Source organism: Falco rusticolus, chromosome 2, assembly GCF_015220075.1.
Source record: "Falco rusticolus isolate bFalRus1 chromosome 2, bFalRus1.pri, whole genome shotgun sequence".
Classification (NCBI taxonomy): Eukaryota; Metazoa; Chordata; class Aves; order Falconiformes; family Falconidae; genus Falco; species Falco rusticolus.
The window spans coordinates 1576887-1599955 of NC_051188.1; the positions used below are offsets into that span (position 1 = coordinate 1576887).

The 23069-nt window shown below is 41.7% G+C and overlaps 1 protein-coding gene across 4 annotated transcripts in view; it reads left to right on the top strand.

The window, feature by feature from the left end:
• FCHSD2 (FCH and double SH3 domains 2) overlaps positions 1-23069 on the top strand; it is a 162807-nt gene that overhangs the window by 128338 nt on the left and 11400 nt on the right. For all 4 annotated transcript variants that reach the window (XM_037376732.1, XM_037376735.1, XM_037376731.1 and 1 more), the window contains 3 exons: positions 6494-6610; positions 8497-8601; positions 22267-22428. In XM_037376732.1, coding sequence (XP_037232629.1) covers positions 6494-6610; positions 8497-8601; positions 22267-22428 — 384 coding nt within the window. The remainder of the gene's footprint in view (positions 1-6493; positions 6611-8496; positions 8602-22266; positions 22429-23069) is intronic.

A 23069-nucleotide genomic window follows, 5' to 3' on the forward strand; every position in this document is an offset into this window, starting at 1 on the left:
ATTTTTACAGTTGGGAAACACTGTTTAAGCAAAGCTCAGAAAGATTTCTAACAGTGAGACTAGAGTGCAGAAGTAATACTTGAAAGAAGTGGCCACTCAAGAAATTAAAGGTCTTTGTTTATATTACATTGAGGATACCTATGAAATCAATTTCTCCATGTCAAGGCTGATTTAAGAGGTACTCTTTTTGTCCTTTGGTTACCTAGTGGGAGCAATTTTTCTGTATTTCTAGTTATAATAGAATGCACTATAGATTTTTGGAAAAGTCGGATGTGAATGCAGCTGCTGTGACAGCTGAGGCAAATGGGAATAATTATGAGGGTGAGAATGGAAGTACACTAGCAAAAATATGCTACACCAGTTTCAAAATTAATTTCAGTGAGAAGATTAAAAACTTTTGAAAATAAGTAAGATTATAATTTGAAAAAGACTTGGGCTTTTAATGTTTGCTGTATAACAGAAGTGCTTAACACAAAAACATCAGGCACCAGGACAAGCAAAGCTCTCTTAATCACTGACATCTAACAAAAAGCAGTACTTTTAAGATCCTGGTCTTTCCAGAAACAACCAAAAACCCTGAGATGGGAAAAAAAAGAGAGCTACAACCTTTACAGAAACCCTGTTCTAATGTGTTTGGCGTCAGCTGCTGCAACAAGCTGCGTGCACAGTACGTTTTCAGAGATTTCTAGCTAATGGTCAATGATACCCCAAAATAATTATTGAACCAGAATTAAAAATAAACAACCCCCTAAAAACCTACTGGATAAATTATTTCATACATATGGCTGAACAACTGTTGTGTTCATGGGTGCTTTTAGTAAGGAGAGTTTCAGTTACAGCAGATGTCAGACAATAGCTTCAGTATTGGTTGGGATTCAAATATTTTGCTATAGAAAATTTCTTTAGTAAAAAAACAGGCAGTCATGCTGCTGGGACTATTTTTCAGCCCAGATGACATTAAAAAGTCCCAGGATCCCCTTTCTCTGGATACCCCAGAACCATTGTTCTTGTGGTGAGTTTAAATGTAATTGTTTTCTTCATTCCCTGCCTGATAGGATGTTCCTTATCCTTCTGTGGCACCCAGCACTCACCATCGTGAGATGTTAATTTATTAGATTAAAAAGCAGAATGTGGTTATATAAAGCAGCAATAGTACGTTGGTTTCGGTTTAGCTTTATCATAACATGTACAGAGGTTTACGTAACATTAATAATGGATGTAGGTCCTTTTTTATTCTTCTGAGTGGAGCAAAAGCCCTTGTATATGCTAATCTTTATTTTTAAAGAAGGGGGGGGGGGGGGGGGGGGGGTGAGGTGTCCTGTTCGTAACATTGAAGACCTACTGAAATGGAAGTCAGCTCATTCTTGGCTAAGCTAAAATTAAATTAGTTCTATAATAATAGACTAAAAGGAGCACCAAACTTGACTCACGATTTTCTTGTAACTGCTGTATTTAGCTATGAGCTGTGTGGAAAGTGTCATGCATATTCCTTCCTCCTCCCTAGAACTGCTGATCATAAGGTTGAGCTTGCTGCTCAACATTGGCATGGTAACCTCGTTATTTTCACCTCTTTAAAAGAAATGGCTATGCTTTTGTGTTGCTGATTTGCATGCAATAAATATTTACTACTTTTTTTGCCTTTGTGGAAGTCAACTTTTTTAGTCTTCAGCTACAAAATTAAGGAGCTTTTAGGCTCTAGAGCCAACTTTTTTCTTGCTTTTAAAACTGTCCATGTGCCATCTGCATCCAGATATAACTGCGTAAATAAGAGAACGCAGCCCATGTGTTTGTCCCTGTCATAAGGGAACTTCTGCACCTGCAACAACATTTCAGACAAAAATGGAGAAGCAACATGTGTCTACAGACCAAATGCATTTGTTAATTTAAGAAATGGCATTGCTAGCCTCTAAGCTTTTTAGCTGGTTGGAGTCATCTAGTACTTTCTGTTGGTTTACTGATTGAATTTTTAGCACTAAACACTGCTTTCGCTGTAATCCAAACCCTGAGAGAACAGCAGAATGTCCATCTATGTTTAGCTCAGGTCTTTTGTGCTCTTCCTTCATTCCTCGGTCATGATACGTGGTTTTGGTTTCCCTCTCTTTTGGAAGAGGTTAAATTGAGTCGTTGGACATTTTGCCACCACCAAGTGCCAGTCCTGAAAACACTTAAGCAAGTGCTTTATTTAGTAAATCAGGTTAGGACCAGACAGTTCTGTTCCCCCACCTTCTTCCCTACAATTTTGATTTTTAGGTCTGTAGCAGATAAATCTCTGGTTTAGCTCCTTTCTTCACAGCTGTTTAAATGGCAGTTGGTTTTTCATTGCTTCCTTGATGTACCCCGCTAGCCTGTCTTTACCTGAGGATACGGACTTCTCAGGTCATCCTCGAGGTCCTCCTGAAGCACGTACTCTTCCATGCCAGTGAGCTTGCTACTGCTCCTCTGCTTATATGTTCCTCCACAGTCTTCTTAAGTGCCAGCAGCTTGGTCTTACAGGTCAGGTGAAGTCCCTCCCTGCCTTAACAGCTCCATTTATCCAGGAAGCATTCCAGGTGCTGATGGGTTTGAAACCTTTCTCCTTGCACTGTCTTCTCAGCCAAGTATTTAGGCTGTGCATTTCCACCACTCTCTCTGCTCTTGTCCAGCTGAAGAGTCCTTGTTTTCAGCTTCTTTCCCAGGAAACTAAATTTTGCCTCTTGATCTCGTCTCCTGCTTTGCCCTATGTGTTTGGTATCCACACAGACCACAGCTCTTAAGTTTCTCCCCAACTCTTTATTACTGCATTTTTAACTTGTCTGTTTTCAGACCTTTAAGCGAGGGTGAGGTCTGCTTGGATACAATACTGCTTTATGAATAACTAATATAACCACTTTGATCCAATAACAATTAATTTCTTTTTTAGTATGCCCTTAGGAGTAGCCACAAAGTTTGCATTCATTTTTCTGGTCAAGTGCTTTTGATGAAGAGATTAAAACCTGAAAACACGCTTGGGATAATACAGAAGGTTATCAAGCGACTGAAAAGAAGTCTGTATTCTTTCTTAATGAAAGTGAGATGATGAGTAGTAGCAAGGCCATTGGGAACATTGAAAATTCGTTAGATTTTATAGGGGAGAGGCAATGTCAAACGATTCTGCTCAGACTTGCAGCTGTTAAGACTCATCTGGAAGTTGTGGAAGAAGCTGTACAAAAATGCTGACTCCAATAAACTGGGTAAAAACTGAGGTCAAATATTATCTTAAGGATTGGCTGTGCCTAAATGAGTCCATGTGTTTGTCATCTTTATGTTTTTACAGTGCCCTAGTGGAGTAGCTTAACGTAGGTAGTTGAGGAGGTCAAACAGTAATGATCATATAAAGCCATCTCAATAAAAGCAGGCAAAAGCCAACGTAATATTTAAACGGAGGGGATGGGTGAAGAGAGCTGAACCTTTCTGTTCTTTGCCTACTCATTCATGCCAGAGCGAGCCACGTGCTTGTAACTTACCTCCTCCTCTTCAGAGCTGCTCTACATCTTGTCCAACAATTCCTTTTACTTGGAAAATACCATTAACACAGGCTTTGTAGGTCTGTCCTACACCAGTGGGTGAACTTCATGGTAATGTCTGTTTCCAGCTTTGAGCTAAAATATCTTGACATCTTATACTGGATTGTAAAAGCCTCTTGGGGTTAGGGGGTTTTGCTTGCTATAAGCAGTGCAGGGATGCTGCCTCCCTTCCACGCCTCTTGATGTCTGTTAGCGTGCGTATGCCTTAAGGCATTCTGTAGGGACAAGCTGAAGCAGTGCAAGCTTCTTGACCGAGTTACAGCTTTGTGAAGTAGAGGCAGAAAGTGGCCCAGGAGTCACCCGAAGCATTAGAGCCCTGTGGTGGGAGCGTGTGTAGAGGTTGTCTTCCTTTCCCTTGCTTGCCTCTACCATTGGAAATCATCTCTTTCACAACCCCCTGAATCCACTACCCTCAGCTCTCTTGTAATAAGAGGATCAATAGGAATAAAGGCCAGATTCAATTTGGATGAAAAGGCGCTTAGCTGAAATAAAAATAACAAGCTGAACCATTTTATGCCTCATTTTCAATTAAATCCTGTGATAGGATGTTAGCATAAGTTGGTATTTTTGCCTCTCCCCTGAGGGCAGTGTAATCTAAAGGCATAAAAATCCTGCTTTTAATATGACTTCAGTTTGCTTCCCAGTATCTCTTGATTTTACTCCGGTCTATACCAAATGCTGGTATTAAAATTATCTTCCTTCCTTGACACAAATGGTAGCCCTTGCCTGCTAAAATACCTGATACCACCATCTCTTCTTTTGCATCAGCTGCAGGCTTCTCACCTGGCCTGAAAATAATTCCTTGTCGTTCTGCTCTCTTACCCTTTTCCTGCTGGCAAACCTTGAATTTCTCCTTCCTAATCAACTTTTTCATACTAACGGGATCTTCTCTAGTTTCAAACTACACCTGACAAAGGACAATCCTGTCTTTTGGACCATAGAGAGTGAGAGCAAGAAACTGATGGAGCGGTGGTCCTTTCTTTGGCGTATGCATACGCAGCCTCCGATTGTTTTGAACGACACCAAGCATACACTGTCTTCTTGAGTGATAATCTATAAGGGATTTTTTTTTGGTTGATCTGAAAGATTGTGTGAGATCATATCAGCCTGAAGAGGACTTGTGATAAAAAGGAATGCAGGTGGCTCTGGACTGTTGTAACTACCAACTGTCTTGCTAGGAAGATGCGCGTGAGTCTGTGAGCCTTCCAGGAAAAGGAGTTGTTCTTGAGAATCCGTCTCAGAGTACTGATGAACTTAAATTGGGAAACAGCTGAAATGCCTGTTGTAAGAATCTGTTCTGTTGTTCCAGGAGCACACCCTGGGAAGGTGGGGTGGACATAATGTCTTCCTTCTCACAGCTAATTTTACTGATGGGAAGAGTATGAGACTGGCTCAGAAAAAAAAATAATCATAGAATCGCAGGCTGGTTGAGGTTGGAAGGGACCTCTGGAGACTGCCCAGGACCGTGTCCAGGTGGCTTTTGAGTATCTCCAAGGCTGGAGAGTCCACAGCCTCCCTGGGCACCGCCTGCCAGTGCTCGGGCACCCGCACGGTGAAAAGGTGTTTCCTGATGTCGAGAGGGACCCTCCTCTGTTCCCGTTGGTGCCCGTTGCCTCTGGTCCCGGCACTGGGCACCGCTGGGAAGAGCCTGGCTCGGTGGTCTTGGCACCCTCCCTTCAGGTATCGGTACACATTTGGCGAGGTCCCCCTGAGCCTTCTCCAGGCTGAACAGTTCCAGATCCCTCCGCCTCTCCTCACAGGAGAGGTGCTTCAGCCTTCATAGCCATTTTTTGGATTCTCTCCAGAGTCATGATTAATAGTTATCCTTATGCAGAATAGGTGCAGTAAATGTGTACAGAATACCCACAAATACAGAAGGAATATCAGGGAACCTACTTTAGTGAAAAGATGGAGACTGAGTTGCATCCTAAATACTGAGATCTTTATGTAAATATGCCCAGTGGAAAAGGCCGTGGGGGGGCTGGTCGGCAGCCAGCTGGGCGTGAGCCCCCAGCGTGCCCAGGTGGCCATGATGGCCAGCAGCGCCCTGGCCGGTGTCAGCAGCAGCGTGGTAGGTTTACAGTTGGACTCAATGATCATAAAGGTATTTTCTAATGTAAACAATTCTGTGATTCTACGATTAATGCACTGGGCAGTGCAGTAATGAAAATTATAGAGAGATTGGAAATTATTTTAGTAATCAAATGATGGGAAGTCTGCCTTGAGAGTTACAGACGGGTTCTGCTCAATCTGTAGACATTAGGGAACTACTTCATCTTGCTTTAGTTGGCATTTCTTGAGGGGGAGAATTTTTTTTTGTTTTGTTATTGACACAATAAAAGCAGGCATAAGATGAAATAATACCAAAAAACATTACTTGAAATTTCAGTTGCTGTTTTGCGGACAAGATTTTTTTTTTTTTACAGGAATTGCCATGTTGTTCTAAAATATTTAATGGCATTACGATGTGATCACAAATTGCAAAGAATGAGCCTAAATTGCCCATTGGAACACACTTAACCTTTCAGATTTGCTTCCTATAATGCATGTTTACTTCAGAAAGTGCGTGACTTTCTTGGCTAGTTATTCTTCACCTCTTTGATACAGTGCACGAGTGAAACGGTATTTCAGTTTTATTCATCGTGAATGTCTCTCATTGCAGTAGAACTGTGTTTGGTAATCAGTATCACACTGATGTTCCTGAAACAGTTGAGTTGTCAATTCTTGTGAACTTTGATTTGCTTTTGTTGTTGGCTTTTCACAACCTGGTACCATCATAAAGTTCATAAGGAAGAGAGCCGATTTTTTTTTAATCTTTCTTGTTTACTATGAAACAAGATCCCAGGCTGATAAATATGATATAAAGTTATCCTATAACTAAATACTGTCATATCTACAGAGGTAGCCTCAGGTCTATGTCATGACTCGTTCTCCCGTTGTTTCTGTTGCAGAGTCGACAACTGGAATCAGAAACTGGAACGACTGAAGAGCACAGCCTCAACAAGGAGGCTCGGAAATGGGCTACCCGGGTAGCCCGTGAGCACAAAAACATCGTCCACAGCCAGCGGGTAGGTTAGGAAAACATTCAATTACAGATTTTATTTGTTGCAGCTCCCCACCAAATGAAAGAGGAGCGGTTGCAAGCACTGAGGAATTGGTTTTGTCATTTTACCTCTCCAGGCAACCTGCCATTTTCATCATAGCCTTTCTTGATACAATACACTCAAACTGCCAGATTAGCAGCTCCTCTAACTTTTTGGTTTATCAGTACGTTTTGTTATTCCCATATAAATCTGAAGTTACAGCTTCTACTTTGCTGCAAATAATATACAGACCTTCCTTTATTCTACACAGCCTGCCTCTGTTTGAACTAGTTTCAGGGATTCCCTTATCTCCACTATATCATGTATATGTTACCCATAGAAAAAAATAATTTATTCATTTGGAGATCAAAAGTCTTTCAACACTAGGAAAACCCATGAGTAATGCACAGTTAAATCTAACATGAAGACACAAAATTAAGTGTGTGTTGATAAATTAATTTCTATGTATGTGGCTCAGCATAGAAGAACCTAGGGCTTTATTTGGCTGTCCTAACTGGGTCTTCAGGTAAGGGAAGGGGCTGCGGCACAGCTCGGGGGGGGGCGGGGGGAGCTGGGGGGGCTCAGCCCGGAGAAAAGGGGGCTCAGGGGGGCCCTTCTGGCTCCCTACAGCTGCCTGGCAGGAGGCTGCAGCGAGGGGGGTCGGTCTCTGCTCCCAAGGAACCAGCGGCAGGACAGGAGGGAACGGCCTCCAGCCGCACCAGGGGAGGTTCAGGGTGGGCACTGGGAGAAATGTCTTCCCCGACAGGGTGGCCAAGCGCTGGCACAGGCTGCCCGGGGACGGGGTGCAGGCACCGTCCATGGGGGGGTTCAAAATACACGTAGATGTGGCGCTTGGGGACATGCTTCAGTGGTGGCCTTGGCGGTGGTAGGTTAATGGTTGGACTCAATGATCTGAAAGGTCTTTTCCAACCGAAATGATTCTATGATTCTGTGATGCTATATTGTGTAATACTCAGTGAGCTGCTGCCCAGGAGGTGGGAGACCTGGCTTCTAGTCCTACATTAGAGGTTTGAGCCATTCCTCAAACTGCCCAGGAGGATGCATTGAGCAAGAAACAAGACCACAGTAGGTGTTTACCGTTGTACCTGTCTTCTGCTGAACCTGGGCCACTCTGTAGCAAAACTCCAGAAGTTGTAGCACCTGGCAGGGGGTATTAACAGTGTTTGTGACCAAAATATGATAGGAAAAACTCTCCTCAGAGGAGGGAGCGAGCATCCTGGATTCTGGCCCTACCACCTGATGCTCCTGCTCTTTCTCCAGTGACTAACACAAAATGCATAAGAGTCACTGAACCAGACCAGATTTGCAGATTAACTGGTGATGATTTGGGCAGGCACATGCTTTTGTTATTTTTCATTTGGATCTGTAGAGTCAACATACATGTGCATGAACCTAAGAAACTCCCATCTGTCTTCCATGATTCTGCAAATCCTCCTCTGGACACAGTGTTCCTGCAAATGCAGGAGACCTGGCTTGGCTTCCCCTACAACAGGACTACCATTAGCAACTTCTCTCTCCATGTTTAAGATACTCTCTTTTTTTTCCATCCTGACATTACCGTGGAGTGACATACCCATTTTAAATATGTAATTGGCAACATACAGATGAGTGGCTTCATACCACGGTATCATGTTTTCATGAAGATGTTGAAGCGTTCCTCTAGGTGGAATTTCCATGTGAAATACTGTGCTGTTAAATTGTGTTTTCCCTTGGTCATCATCTTTTTTCCTGGAATGGACGACTATTGGTCAACCCAGCATCTAATGAAACAATAATTTCCCTGACTTACCATAAATATTTATCATGTAAATGGCTTGCTAACATTTACTACGTCTGTGGTGTATTTTCAGACACTTGAAGAGCTAGAATGCCATGGGCCTGTGATGTCTGAGCAAACCCGAGCAGAACTGGAGCAGAAAATAGATGAAGCCAGAGAGAGTATTCGCAAGGCTGAGGTAAGTAAGGAAATTATTTTGGCATGTTTGGCTTCTTAACCACAGACGGATTTACATTACAGCTATTTAATGTTGTTTGTGGAAATGTAAGCTTGTAGCATCAAAAATGAGGTAGTTTTCAGATGTCTTTTTTTTTCCTTCATTTCATACTTCTCAAATCACTGAATCAACTTAATGAAAGACTTGAGATTAGGAAAGTAATATTAAAAAAAAAATCCTGATGAAGAGTGATTAAACTTACTGCATTTCCCACTACTGTGCAAAGGTCTGTAATGTCTGTATTTAGGGGCTTTGTCTTAAATGGATTAAAAACAACCTCGGGTTTACTAGTTTCCTTCTGCTTGAAGGAATTAATACCAGAAAATGGTGATCATCTCTCTGTCTTCATGCTTTATGGCTTCTAGAACCAACTGCCACGTGCTGATGTGCCTTCTGTTCTAGTATTTTTTGATACACATATTGATTTGTAATGTTGATGGGAAAATAATTTAAATAAACTTTGTATCTTTCTACTTTACTCTGGGGTCCTTTTGAAAAGGTTACAGAGGTTTATGAGACCTGTTCTGGGTTAAGAAAGCTCATGAAAAGATCAAGCTTCATACTTGACTGCCAGCATTGGGTTGGTTAAAGTTAACTGTTTCTGTGGCCAGCAATTCAAAAAACCTATTGCAAGGGACAGGAACTAATCTATTAGTTTTTGGCTGAGTGGGTTCCTTAATTAAAACTGTAGAGCAAATGTAATTGTTTCAGTTAAGTGCTTCTCATACCGCTAGATATTTGGAGTGCCTGGTGTAATTAGGAATGTGATTTACAGTTCTAGAGGTTAGAAAATACAGAGCAAAATTATTCCTCCTACTGTGTGATAAATGTTAGGCTCTCCTTTTAAAACAAATTCAGAATATGCTCTCTTAACAGTGTTTTAAAATGCAGTGGCCTTTTAGTACTTAAACGGGGCTTATAAGAAAGATGGGAACAGACTTTTTAGTAGGGCCTGCAGCACTTGGACAAGGGGTAAAGGTTTTGAACTAAAAGAGGGAGATTTACGTTAGGTGTTAGGACAAAGTTCTTGGCGGTGAGGCGGTGGCACAGGATGCCCATCCCTGGCAGTGCTCAAGGCCAGGTTGGATGGGCCTTGAAGGTGGGAGGTGTCCCTGCCCATGGCAGGGGGGTTGGAACTAGGTGGTCTTTAACGTCCCTTCCAGCCCAACCATTCTGTGATTCCGAGTCAACTATTTCAAACAGACTGTACTCCAAAGTACTTCAGTGTATATATAGTTAATGATTAAATATGTGAGGGCAGAGAGCATGAGAATGAAAGACAGAAGCAGCAGCAGAAAGAAATAAAATCAGGACAAGAAGTTGCAGAGAAGGTTCTCACATGAAATATTACAAAAGGTAAGGAAATCAGCCTGGAACTTAAGTGATTGCAAGTCTTAAGAGTGCATAATTAACAGAACCCAGTAAATCAGTGGAAGCTGAGCAAAGAAAGATGATATTTCCTTGGCAGAGATGGTGGAGAGAAAAACTGACATGAGTATTTCTGATTTGTTACATTCTGGGAAGTTAGAACTTCGAAAGTAAGAGCTGCAATAGTAATGGCTAAGGAGGATCTCCACGATAGAAGTTAGGGCACAGTCCCGTATGAATGACACAGAGAACACCAAGGCAGGGATAGCACAGCAGTTACTGTCCATGCAGTTGCAGCAAAGAAGGAATCTGAGAGCACACGGGAAGTTTTGCTCAGCAGAAGGTTGACTTTTCTGAGAGATGTAGCTGAAAGAGCTTGAGACAAAGCTGCAAGTTTCCTTGGCCACAACCACAGAACATAACTGAGGATAGAAGGGCAGTGCCAAGAAGCGGAAAGGTTTATATATGTATATATAAAAAAAGAGATGTGCGATCAGAAATAAACTCTGTAGTGTGCTGTAGGAGGTAGGGGTCTTTTCCAAAAGCAGAGGGAGGCGTAGAGCTCCATTGGGAAACAAACTGGGCAAGAAGTGCATGGCCAGGAAGGGGATTCATAAAAGTGGTGAAGGGGGAAGTAACAGCATGCGGTTCTCAGATCTAACGAGGAGCAAATGCGGAGTCATGTGTGTGCATCCTTACAAACACCCAACAGTACTGCAAAGGGGTGGAGAGCATGAATAATTTTCTCTGAGATGTGTTTTACAGTATTTGGTAGACAGCTAATACAGACAAATGATTATTTCCATGGTTTTCCAGTGCTAGCAAGTGTATTGTCGTTAAACCATCCCTTCTCTCCAGACATTTAACACGTGTCCTATTTTACTGCAGAATACAGTGAAAACACCGAGTACTTGAGTTTAAGGAGGCTCAGTGGCTGGGTGTTTTTTGCTGACTTTCTTCTTCCTCTTTTGATACAAGTTTTCTAGCGTGTATTTTGGAGACGTGAAGTTGTCTCTGCGTTTTTCAGTGGTAGTTGTGTAAACCCCATTGTGTTTGCGTATATGTTGCCACGTAAGTTATTTACAGTGTAGAATTATTTTAAGAGAAGCTAACAGATGAATGAAGTTGAGCTTTTTTACTTAAGGATGGCCTTTCCTTTTAGCTTCAACCCTTATTAGTCCCCACTCTTCTAAGTTGCGCTGTTAAGTAATGTCAGGGCCGTTAATTAGATGAGGGATTTTTGCACACTTATGATCCATAGAAGAATAAACTTGGTAAGCTTTGAGTAAAAACATTTTCTATTGTAATGCAATCATAATTCTTTTCAGTATGTGAAAATCAAACATGGGCAGCATTCCTGCATACTTAAGTGCAACTGATAAAGTTGGAATTACTGATGGTTGGGGCGGGGAATGGTATTTGTGCAGAAAGCTACAGCCACGAATTTAGGCTGCAGGGGAGCTGTGGAAGTACCTTCCCCTTCCTCACTGCGCTGTGTTTGGGTCGAGCAGCTGCAGCTGGCAAGCAAAAAGCAAAGCAAAGAGACCCTTAGTTAGCTCAGTCCTTCAAAGAGGTCCTTCTCAGGACAGCAAGTGGGGGGGAGAAGGGTGTCTGGACAGCTGGCAGGAGTCAACAGTCAATTATTGGAAGGTGCTAGCTTAGGAAGGAGAAAGATTTTTCAGCACCTCCATGTTATTCAGAAAAAGGGGGCTTGGAAAGTGGAAAAAGAAAGATTACACAGGCTCTGTTTATTTTTTCTGAAGGTCAGTTTGATGTATGTAATTGATAAAGTAAAACAGAAAACAACAAAGTCCCCAAAACATGCAAGGGGTGGTTTATGGGGTTTGCATTTGCAGCTGTTACCGAAGGCAGGGTGGTTTACGCTTGCCTGACACCGTGCATGGCTGTACCCTGTGTGAACAGCTCGAAGTAATTTGCCCTTTAACGCTAGTCGGTTCGTTATCACCTTGTCACATTAAATCTTACCATCTGCAAAACTTTGTGGATACTGCTGTGTTTGTGACAGGAAGAGTAATGTGTTCTGGTGCCGTGTCTGGAAGTGTTTGATGATAACATGTAGATTTGATTTTGTTTTAAAAAAAAACAAGAAACTATTTTACTGGGGAGGGATCAATGCAGCTTTGCTTATGCCTGCAACAGGTATTGGTTAATGCACCGCTGTGCCTTGCCACGATGGTCGAGTCTCAGATGAGGAAAGCGCCCGCTCATTCTAACGGAGTAAAGCAGGTAGAGGATAGCACATCGGGAAGGTGACAAGGGTTGCAGGGTATGAATTTCATAACCTTGAGACAATTTCCTCAAGTCAGTGGTTCCATCAACCTGCAGTAGCTGTAAAGCAGCACGTGGAGCACTTACCGTCTCTAAAGGATCGTGTCTGTGTCCTGCTAGCGCTTCGAAGGCATGGACGTTCTGCTGAATGTTATTGGTAGGTTGCATGTGTGTGCACGTCTATGTGCACCGCGTTCTCTCCTCCCGTGGTGTGTTAGATAGTGTGTCTGGTCATTCCTCATTCCACAGGTGTTTCCCTTCTTTTTTTTTTCTTTTTTCTTTTTTTTTTTTTTTTGCGGGAGGGTGGGGAGGGGACGGGTTGGGGAGGTTGGGGGGAGCGTTTCTCTTGAAATACTTTTTATTTCCTTTCTGGAGTAGCGTGCCTGTTGTTCTATCCCATTTTAGCTTCTTGACCCGCTCCTTGATGCTTTTTCCTTTGAGAATATGCTGTCTTCCTCCTCTTCTTTCATCTTTTCTGAAGGGGTAGATAACTTCGCAAGCTCATTGGAATTAAATGTTGTGTTTCTTCTGGAAAAGCTAATTTAATCGTCACTAGACACTTCCACTTGCATGTTTCTCCTTGGAGAATTTTACATTCTTCACACATCGGTGCAGCGCCAGCCTGCTTAACTGTCGGAAGAGAAACTGGTCTCTGTGTGCCGTCTAATACAACAGGAGCTGAGTCAGCACCTTTTAGAGACAATATATCTTGGTAATGGGGTTTCTCCAGGGTGTATTGTGCATAGATGTATTCTTCTCATTGCCCTCTTGCTCAGAGACCCCGAGTCCCTTGAAATCTAACAACTGAGAGGGACTGAGGACTGTACCGTACGTCCAGCTTTGGTCTTTTCTGACAAGCGCAGTGGCTGTGGAAGCAGGCGTAATCGGAAGGTACAGCAGAGACATACAGTAGAAGTGTGCATAGGATCGAGACGTATCGGAGGAAGCAAAGTTCTTTGTCTTCTGCAAGATGCAGTGCCTGGTCATAAAAACCTTAGATTGGCACTTTCACAGCTGAGCAGGCAATTTTGGATGGTTTTCTCCGTGGGGTACGAGGTGTTTTTCCTTGCGATGTTTCGGGGAGCAGACTCCTTGATTAAAGTTTGGGGGAAAATACAGCTTATATTAGAGTGCTCCTGTAAAATTGATACATGGCAGATGATACACAATGGCTGTAACTGATAACCAGAACACGTATTTTCTTCTTAAAAATTGAAAGTTTCTGTTTTGATAAAGGTTTTTTGTTTGTTTTGCTCACGTGTTTTTAAAGGAAATGTTGGAATGTGTCTGATAATAACTTCAGCACAGGCTGAGCGCTAAAATTGACTGTGGTTAATGCTACACCATAGAGCTTAGATCCAGAAGACAAGCACTGAGAGCAGAGGGTGCTCATTTAAATTAAAGGTGGCATGATTCAAGCATCATCTGTAAAGGAGGTCAACACCTTTGAAATTCATTAATTTCAGAAAATAAACCATTCTTGTAGCTCCTTTGCACTTGCCCAACGATTCAGGTAACTGAAGCAGAATTGTATTTTAAGCTTACATTTTTGTGACAACAGTAGTGAGGGTTGTTGGGCATTGTACAGCTGTTAATTCAGCCAGTTGCCTTAAAACAGCTTCCCATGTCTCCACTGCCTGTTTCCCTATATCTTTAAACTACTGAATACAGAATTTTCCTGTCTCCACTGATCTGTGTTGCAGAAATAAGCAAAAGTTGAAGCTATTTCTTTGGTTTCTCTAATCCTCCTTTCAGCCTGCATCCTGGCCCCTGAGGCTGGGGTTACTTGAATTCTTCCTCTCATCTTGGTTTGTCTCCATCAGGCCGAGGACTCGGATACTTTGTTTGCCCGGTGTGAGCCTCACCCAGCAGTGTAGCTGGTCCGGGGGCTGACATTTTTTCGGTGATGATGGGAGATTTCCCACTTGTGCTCAGGTCTATGCTCAAAGAAGGTCTTGGGGCCTCCGCAGCAATTAATCCTATTTCCACTTAATTATAGGGGGATGAATTTTGTCTCATCATTAGGATAACTACAACTCTCAAGAGCGTGTTTGTACCAGATAAGATTTGATTAAGACTCATTATGGTGCTGTTTACTTCATTTGATTAGTTCAGAAGCTTAGGTCCATTTTTAATGGTAAATGGAGAGCTGTTTTCTCCCTCCCCTTATATTTGGCTATGAATATTTATTACTGTGCTGTGATAACAGTTGTGTTTGCTGGCTGGGCTCCTGTTCTATCTTAGGAGCTAATCTATTAATTGTGTGCTGCACGTGGTCCTACTGCACCTCAAGTAGATGTAGCTACGCTCCAGCCTGTTGTTCTTTGTGCGTTCTTCCACTTGAACCTTTCAGCTGCAGGAGTGGCGTCATTCTCTGCTCATAAGCAGTGTGAGAAAAGCTAATTCCATGTGCTTCACTAAAATGAAATGGAATAAGGCTAGCAACTCCCAAAAAGTTGAATTTGTAAAATGTCACTTGCTGCCATCTCTGGCTTTTCTCAGGAAACATATGCTTGGGAGAGCTGTGCTAAATAAACAGATTGCCTTCTCGGCAGGAGATTCGTAGGAGCTGTTAGTCTTTCCGGCCAGGCAGATTGAGAACTAGCCTGGAAGGAGGCTGCCGCCATCCACAGATCAGGAATTTTGAACTCTTCTGGTGAAAAATAGTTTAGTGAGGACATCTGCAGAGTCGAGACCGTCGCTGAGAGGAACACCATCAGAGCCTTGAAGCTATATTGTGATATTATGAAGATGTACAAGTCTTAGTACTTTATCAGCTGTATCCAAACACTTAATCATTCTGATTGCAGTGTTCAAAAATTATACTACCACCTATGAGAACTGAATTCCCACTTTCTGATAATGACTTTTCACGGACTTGCTTTAAGTGAGAAATTTGGATGGCATGCGGTATGCTCAGATCCTACTTCAATATTTCACAGTATATCTTTTTACAAACTTGCCTGTTCTGGTATGAACAATGAGAAGGGACGTCTTCAGAACACTGGGTCGTACGTATTCACCATAATAATAAAGGATACTTTTTTCGTTAGTGGACATTTAACAGAGAAAGGTGTTTTTGGGGAAGAAGGAGCAGGAACAAACACAGAGATGTTTCGAAGCTAATGATGAAATACAGTTGTAAACATTCCTGGAAGATGTAGTCAACTGAAGAGCCATATTTACTCTGTATGCATCTTACAGATCCCTGTGTACTATAAAGGCTAGATGTCCTTATATATGGAAACAAATTAATAAGTAAATTTGAAAACATCCCACAAATAATAGTCATCATTACTTTAAACGTTGCTGAGATGAAGAATAATTTCTGTAGGACTTCGGGGAATAGTCTGTCTCTCAGATCTTTTGATAAAGGGACCAGGGATTAGTCTGGGCAACAGTAATATTAACGTTGCTTGTTTTGTAGATCTCCTTTTTGTCTTTTTTTTTATTATTATTATTCAGTTCTTTTGAAGCTGGATCACACTGAAAATCCAGCTCAGTTCCTTAAACCTGTGGTTTGAGTGTGGTGTCGTTTCACAGAGTCGTTCAGGTTATGGGCTTTGGAGGGTGTCTGTAGTCCAGCCTCTGGTTAAATCTTACTGAGTCTTTTGACTATGAAATGTATACAGCATCTTCCACTGTATTAATTAATGATAATATTTATTACCAAGACTGCAGAAAAATGTGTTAATAACGGTTTGCATACATATATTTTATATTCATCTCATTTCCTGCTTACAGAATTCAGGTATTTTCTTTCCAGTCCCATTACCAGTAGCCTGGGAACAACTTCTTAAACTGTACAAAATGCTTTGATACTGCTTTCATCTGCTGTCCATCTCCTTCCCCACCAACTGCTTTCTGTGTTTAGGCATCTCTGATGGTTTTATGTGCTTGAGCTTGGGAAAAATCAGCCTGCCAGTTGGGCTGGAGCTACGCAGGTGGGCTCTTCTCCATTAACAGTTTCACCTCTGTTTTCATCGCCTTGGCATTCACTCTGGAGACGTGTTATCTGTGTCAGTGTTTCATTTCCTCTTTGCTTCACCCGAACAGTCTCGTTTGATTTAACTCCGTGTAGAATATTTAGCATATAAATTAACTAACTCTGCTGTAATAGCAGAAGCTAGAAGCTTAGAAGCTTCCCACACTTATAAAAAGCCCACTCGGGGTTGTGTTGAAAAATGTCCTTTGTTAGCTGGTTTCCTCGCTAGTTCGGGTCGCTCCTTAGCCAGGTTGCAAGTGTGTGGTGTCTGCTGCAGAAAAGAGAAAGGAAACACAGGTTAGAGCAGAAAGAGTATTTTTCTTACTGGTTTTTTAATAAATCTGTGGCATCTCATGGTCTTGATTTACAGTACTGCAGATGAATGCTGCACAGCTAAAATTACTGATAGGCTCCCCTCTCAAGGCTGAGCTCAGAGATCAAAATTTTAGGTGAGTCGCGATGGATAGGGTATCTTTTTGGGGGGTGTTGTTTTGTTTTGTTATTGGGGTGGTTTCAGCATAGCTGTCTTTCCACCCCAAGCATCAGGAAGCAGTGAAAGTTGGATTTCACAGATTATTTGCTTGTGCATCCCTACGTTAATAGCACTGGACCACGATTTAAAACTGGTTTGCATGGGAGGGCTTCTGCTGGGTTTTGAGAAATTTGTGGCATTCCAATACTTGTTTTTACTGTACTCATAGTTAGTTCTAGCTGTCACTGTGCAAATAAATCAGGTACCCCAAAATTTAAATGCTAAATTGTTTTTAATTAAGAGAATTATTTCATGTAAATACCTTTTAAAATTAAAAACAGCTTAGAATTTAAACAAAAATGTTTCTAAATAGAGGAAAAAATAAAGATAGTATCTTTCCAGAATGTTTTGCCAAAACCTTTCCGTGTTGTTTCTTCTTAGCTAAAACAGTTTGCCAGATAAGGCTGTCCAGCCCCCTTAATGATTTTGCTCCTGCCGCTAGAATACTGCATTGCAATAAAGTAGTTCTCACAACCGATGATTTAGGTCTACTTGCAATTCTAATTTAATCCAATTTTCATATCTGAACACGCTCCTAAGTAGGACTTCTGTCTAAAATCCAGACTGAGGGGGCCACGTCAGATCAGCTCTGGTGGGTGTCTGTGTTTGCTTTTTACCCCAACACTTTTATAAATTACTTTAAAGGACTTGTAACTGAGGTGTTTGTGGAATGTACATGAATGCTGGGTTTCTACAGGCGCTTTTCCTTCTGGGAACAGAGAACAACTATGTAATCTTGCTGCATTTAATTTTCATGACTTCCAAAGCAGTTGTTTATCTTCATCTTGTGCAAGCTGTAGGTCTAAAGCCTTTACTTAATTAAGACTGGAACAGTAAATAAACAAAACTGTTCCTTCTTCCATGTAGAGCAATGATAGGTATGTGAGAAATAGATAACAATATTTATATTTTTTAAAACTTTGGAGTTTTTTCCTTTCATCTTCTTAAAACCTACCATCAACTAAGGCAAAAGAAAGGCTCAGAGAAGCAGGAACCACCCAGAAAGCTGTTTGTAAATTTTGTGGGTGGCTGATGATTTTTAAATCAGGGTAAAGATAATCCTAGTCTTTAGCTATTAAAACAGTAATTGGTAAATAGTAATTGTAAATAGCAATTTCACTATTAAATAGGACAATATTTGTCCTACTGTGAGACTTAATAACGATGACATTTCAGAGCGAGTGTTGGATTCCAGCGTTCCTGTGCTTTCGAAACTCAGCTGCCTTCCTGGAGATACTTGGTATTGCTGGGAATGCATCAAGGGGTTACTTGATTGAAAGAATTTTCCAGTCTGTGAGCTTCTGCCAGTGGAGGTCTCTCAGTCAGGAGTATGGCATGTGTGTCTGCTGGGGACCCTTTTGTTGGGAGGGGAAATCAGCGATTAAAGCCTTGTGTAGTTTTTAACGTGAAATATAGGATGTCTTTGAGGGAACGAGGCGTTGAGAGCTAGTGCATCCAAAGCTGTGGTTTGTCAGAAAGCGCACCGCGGCTCTTCCTGTGCCACTGTGTCACTCCTTGGCTCCCTTCCCGCGTCAGGAACTGCAAGGGAAGACTGGGCAAGCTGAAGTCACGTCCTTTGTGCAAGGTGGGTCCCTCCTTGATGAAGTGAGGACTCCAGCTGGCAGAAACCTCACCTGCCAAAGGGAAGAACCTACGTTGTGCTTTGGGACACATACAGAAAAGCTTGGTGCATAGCTTGGTGCTGGTGAAAACACCAGTATTTCCTCCAGGTGATCCCTTTTTTCCCTCTTAGTTAACATTTTATTGTGACACAATGAAAGCATCAAACCCCAGCTAATTTAGACATAGTGGTAGTTGAATGAAGTGCTTGTATTTCTAATCATGTAGCTGTTCCTGTGTCAGCGGCGGAATAAGTTATACTACTGTCTGGTTTGTTGGGGTTTGGTTGTGTTATTTTTCTATAGGTAGGAAGCTGTTAACCCTGGTCTACCAGTATAATTATTTAGGTAAAAATTTATCTGTATGCTTGTAAATAGCATTCTGCATCTTTCAAGTGCAGGCCTGACCTAATACTGTAAGTACTTTTATGGCTTGTCTGCAATGGAATGAAACTCAAAACATTTGTGGTTTGGAACAAACATTTGTTGAATATTAAGCCTACAATGTGTAAATAGAATGGGGTAACTCAGCTGGATTTGCTGGGTACCTTGAATTAAAAGCTCATGTCTGACCCTTAGCAAGTACAGTCAAGGATCGTGGAGCAGCTTGTTTATTTTAGCTAACAAGTTTGTACAAACAACGTGGTTTACAGCAGACTGAGTACTAATATGAACGACAAATGTTTATAGCATGCCTAGACTAATGTTTATTGCTGTTGCATAACTCAAGCTAATTGGAAATTGCATAACGAGGTGAAGCAGCAGAACAACTAGGCTGATCATTTCCTAGGCAACTTTTGTTGAAGGTATATGGAAGGTCCTCGTAAGACAATGTCAGAATATAAAGGCAAATTAGGGAATGGCTACTTTATGAGTGTGTGTATATATGTACGCAGAGGAACCTCAGCTTGGCAACATGATAAAATGCAGAGTTTCTCATTAACAAGCTAAAGCAAATGGCTTGCATCGACCTGCATGAAGTCAATCTATCACAGTTTCCAAAAAAGCGGTAAGAGGGTGATGTGTTCCACTGAAGCCGGTAACCTACCCGTGCCTTACCGGTGCCACAACCCCATCCCGGCTGAGTCAGCTGCCTCTGGCGAGGTGGCTGCCACGCTACAGCTGTCTGAGCTGCCTGCTCGCACGCAGCTGCCAGGCCAGGCTGGAGCTGACCGTGCTCGAACGTCGGGCTAGCAGGGTGTTATCTTGGGTGTAGGAGCATCCAGGTAAGAGGCAGGATCAGCGCTCATCTTCCCTGAGGGCTGCAGAGCCGCTCAGCTCCCCTTCTTCCAAAGGAGATGTGGTTAGAAAGTGGTTTTGTTCAAAATCTCGAATACTTGTTACCAGGAGAGGTGTGTGTTCATGTGCAGAAATCGGCATCCCTGGATTCAGCTTTTTCGGTGCAGCCCTTCTGTGCTAACATCTTTGGTTTAAAAGTGTGTTCTCTGTTTAGCCTGATACAGTGAGAAATCCACTTCTCAATTTGGTAGGTGCTCCTAAAACGATTTTTTCCAAAGAAAAGGTTAATGCTTAATTAAAACTATTATTGTTTCCATGTTCTTACAGCTTTAAAATATACAAACTAATATGAGCAGGGACAAAAGGAAAAACAACAAGTGAGAGGTATTGCCTCTCTAAGACAAATGAAATGCCTACTCCATTCACCCCTGGAACTCAAAACTGTTAACACCATCTCACACTTCTGATTTCAGATCTTTTCGTAGGTATTGCTTTTGTAAATATTTACAAATTTCAGGCTGGGGCTGGGCCGTACTAACTTACGGGGTTTTCAGAAGATGCTTTGTGCTGCAGTTGAACTGAAAGAGTCTGCCTTTCAAATGGAAATGCTGATGTGTGGATCAGTCTTTGGGCTCTTTATTCCTTTTAAATCACTATTTTCTGAATCTTGATGGAAGTAGTGTGATGTGCATTAATATATATTACTTTTTTCCTTATTTTCTCGCCTATATGAACGGTGTTCACAAGACACGTTAATCATTCACCTGAAGCCTGTTTGCACGGAGAAGTGCAAAACTTCACTTGGCTAAGTGACTTTGGCTTTTGTCATGGGAAATACTTCTCAAACTCATCCGACCCTTCAGTCTCCATACCCAATTGTGCGGGAGAGGGTGCATACACCTGTATCCATACAAAGACACATTTTACATAATAGATTTTACTCTTAATAACTTAGCTACATGTTAAAAATCACGTTTCTTCTAAATGGAGTGAAACCCAATATCTCTCAAAAGTAGTTTTTTGTTTGAAACAGGTTTAAAAGTCACTTGCAAATAGTTTTTAAAATGAAAATGGATCTATGTTTGGGGGTTCAGCTGAATGAAAGTTACAGTCATCTGTTTTCTGACTTTTCTTAATAGAAAGATAATAGTAAAGTGCAGCGGCATGTCAATACCAAGAAAAAAATGAGTATCATTTGAGCTCCACACAAAATTTTGTATACAGTTAGGATATATGTAACAGAGATAAAAATGTACGTAGCACCAGTTGGCATGTTAGTTCACTGTACATATGTTCTTACATAGTCTAGCGTGCTTTGGCCACTACAGAAAAAGTAATTTCCCTCTAATTTTTGCTTAGAGCCATCTATTTTTGCTGGGCTTGCTTGTCGGGGCTGCTGTCAGTTTGATTTGTCAGTACAGGCAGTAGGGCTGAATAAGGTGCTTCTGATCCCCGTGGAAAGGGCTGAAAGGCAAGAAAGGAGATGAGAATTTGCTGCCTGCACAGTAACTTGCTAAGAAAGAGCAATGCTGTGAAAGGAAATGCAGGAAAAACTCCAGGGTGATTCAGTGGGATTCTGAGTCTCCATCAGTGACTTACTGAAGGACCTTTGGTAAATCACTTGGGTTTTGTCCCTCTGGTGACCAAGTGCCACGGGGGGGATGATAGGGCTGGACTGGCCATAACTATCCTTGGTTCTGTTCCTAGGGTTGCCCCCCACTTCTTGATGACATCTTTGAAATTCTCCTTGCTTTCTTGAAATTCTTCTTTTCTGGAAGTTCTAAATTTGGCATTTCTTGAAATTCTGAATTTCTTCATACTGCTCTTTCCATTCCTTCTGTTTAGATTGTTAAATAATTTGGATCAGGGTGGTGGTTTGCCATGAATTTGTTAAAGCTTTGGCTCCATCGGCCAGAAAGCGTGCCAGGATGCTGAAGTGAACCCAGCTGTCAGAAAACCTAAATTTTCATTCTGTTCAAAGGACAAAAAATCATGAAACTATTCATTGAAGTGTGATATTTATTTAATTTTGGAGTTATTAAGATACTCTGTTTCCATAACAAATAAGCTTTCTGTGATCTCTGGCAAGTGCTGACGGAAAATAGCCTCATTTGGGGGGTTGGGGGATTTGTGCGACTGTATCACATGGGATTTATTTGTGTATCACATTCAGTTTAGGCACCAGCCAAAAGGGCATCCAGGGTCTGCAGCTCAGGAGTATTCCTAATTTTTAAAATACTGTGAAGCACTGGCTTTTGCCAGGTTTTCAGACTTTGAAAAGAATCTAAACTAACCAACCACTAGAATATAGTGATAGAAAGTTAGCATAAACTAATAGATGTTATTTTAAAAGCACCAACTTGTGAAATTTTCCGTGCCTGTAGTTTTACATCTCCAGAAAACCATTCCCCGTCTCTTGGCTCACACTGCATTCCTGCAGGCAAGGAAATGAAGAACTGGACTCATTTCCATGTGGAGCAGCTTTTGGAGCCACCTGAGTAATTTGCGGATCAGGAAGTAACACATTTAAATCGTGGCAAGGAGTGAAATGTAATCTTGAAAGAATTCTAACTTGTGCATGTTTATTTCTGCAGATAATTAAGCTGAAAGCAGAAGCCCGTCTTGATCTGCTGAAGCAGATCGGTGTGTCCGTGGATACGTGGCTAAAAAGTGCAATGAACCAAGTGATGGAAGAACTGGAAAATGAACGCTGGGCCAGCCTGCCTTCGGTGACCAACAACGGCTCTTCCCACCTGGTACGGTTTCCAAGGTGTAAACCCCACCTCATTTCCACGTGGCTCTTTCCTAGTAGCAACTCTGAACTTAATCATGAATATAAACCAAAACTGATAATATTTGGTTGGTTGTTAGCTAACAGGAAAAGTCTTGTAGCTTTACATGGGTGAAGCATGTGTCTGAATTTCATGCAAAAAAAAAACAAACGAAGAAAAGGATTTCAGGGTTCTGTTGCTGAGTTTACTTTAGATGGATGTTTCAAACCTTGGATAAGTGCCATAACATTTATTTGCCGTCACCTGAAAAGAAAAATGTCGGCATGTTTCTTTGAAGTTTCCTTGTTTACAGTATTATCCTGGATACTTGCATGAAAGGCTTTATTCTTCCAAATGTTTAAAAAACTACTGTAGACTCTACATCACCTCTTAGAGTTGTTTATGTAGAGATCACAGTGAAAGTCATCAGGAGAGCAAAGCCTGTTTTCCAAATTGATTTTGATATTTGAGAAGACAATTTAATTCATTCAAAATCAGCTTAAGGCCTTGGAAAATGGGCTGTCCCTTCCTGTGAGCAGCGTTAGATGTTGCCCTCAAAGATTCGTCATAGGCGCGGATGTTGCCACTATTCACCTGCAAGTTACTGCCCTGTTATTTGAGATACA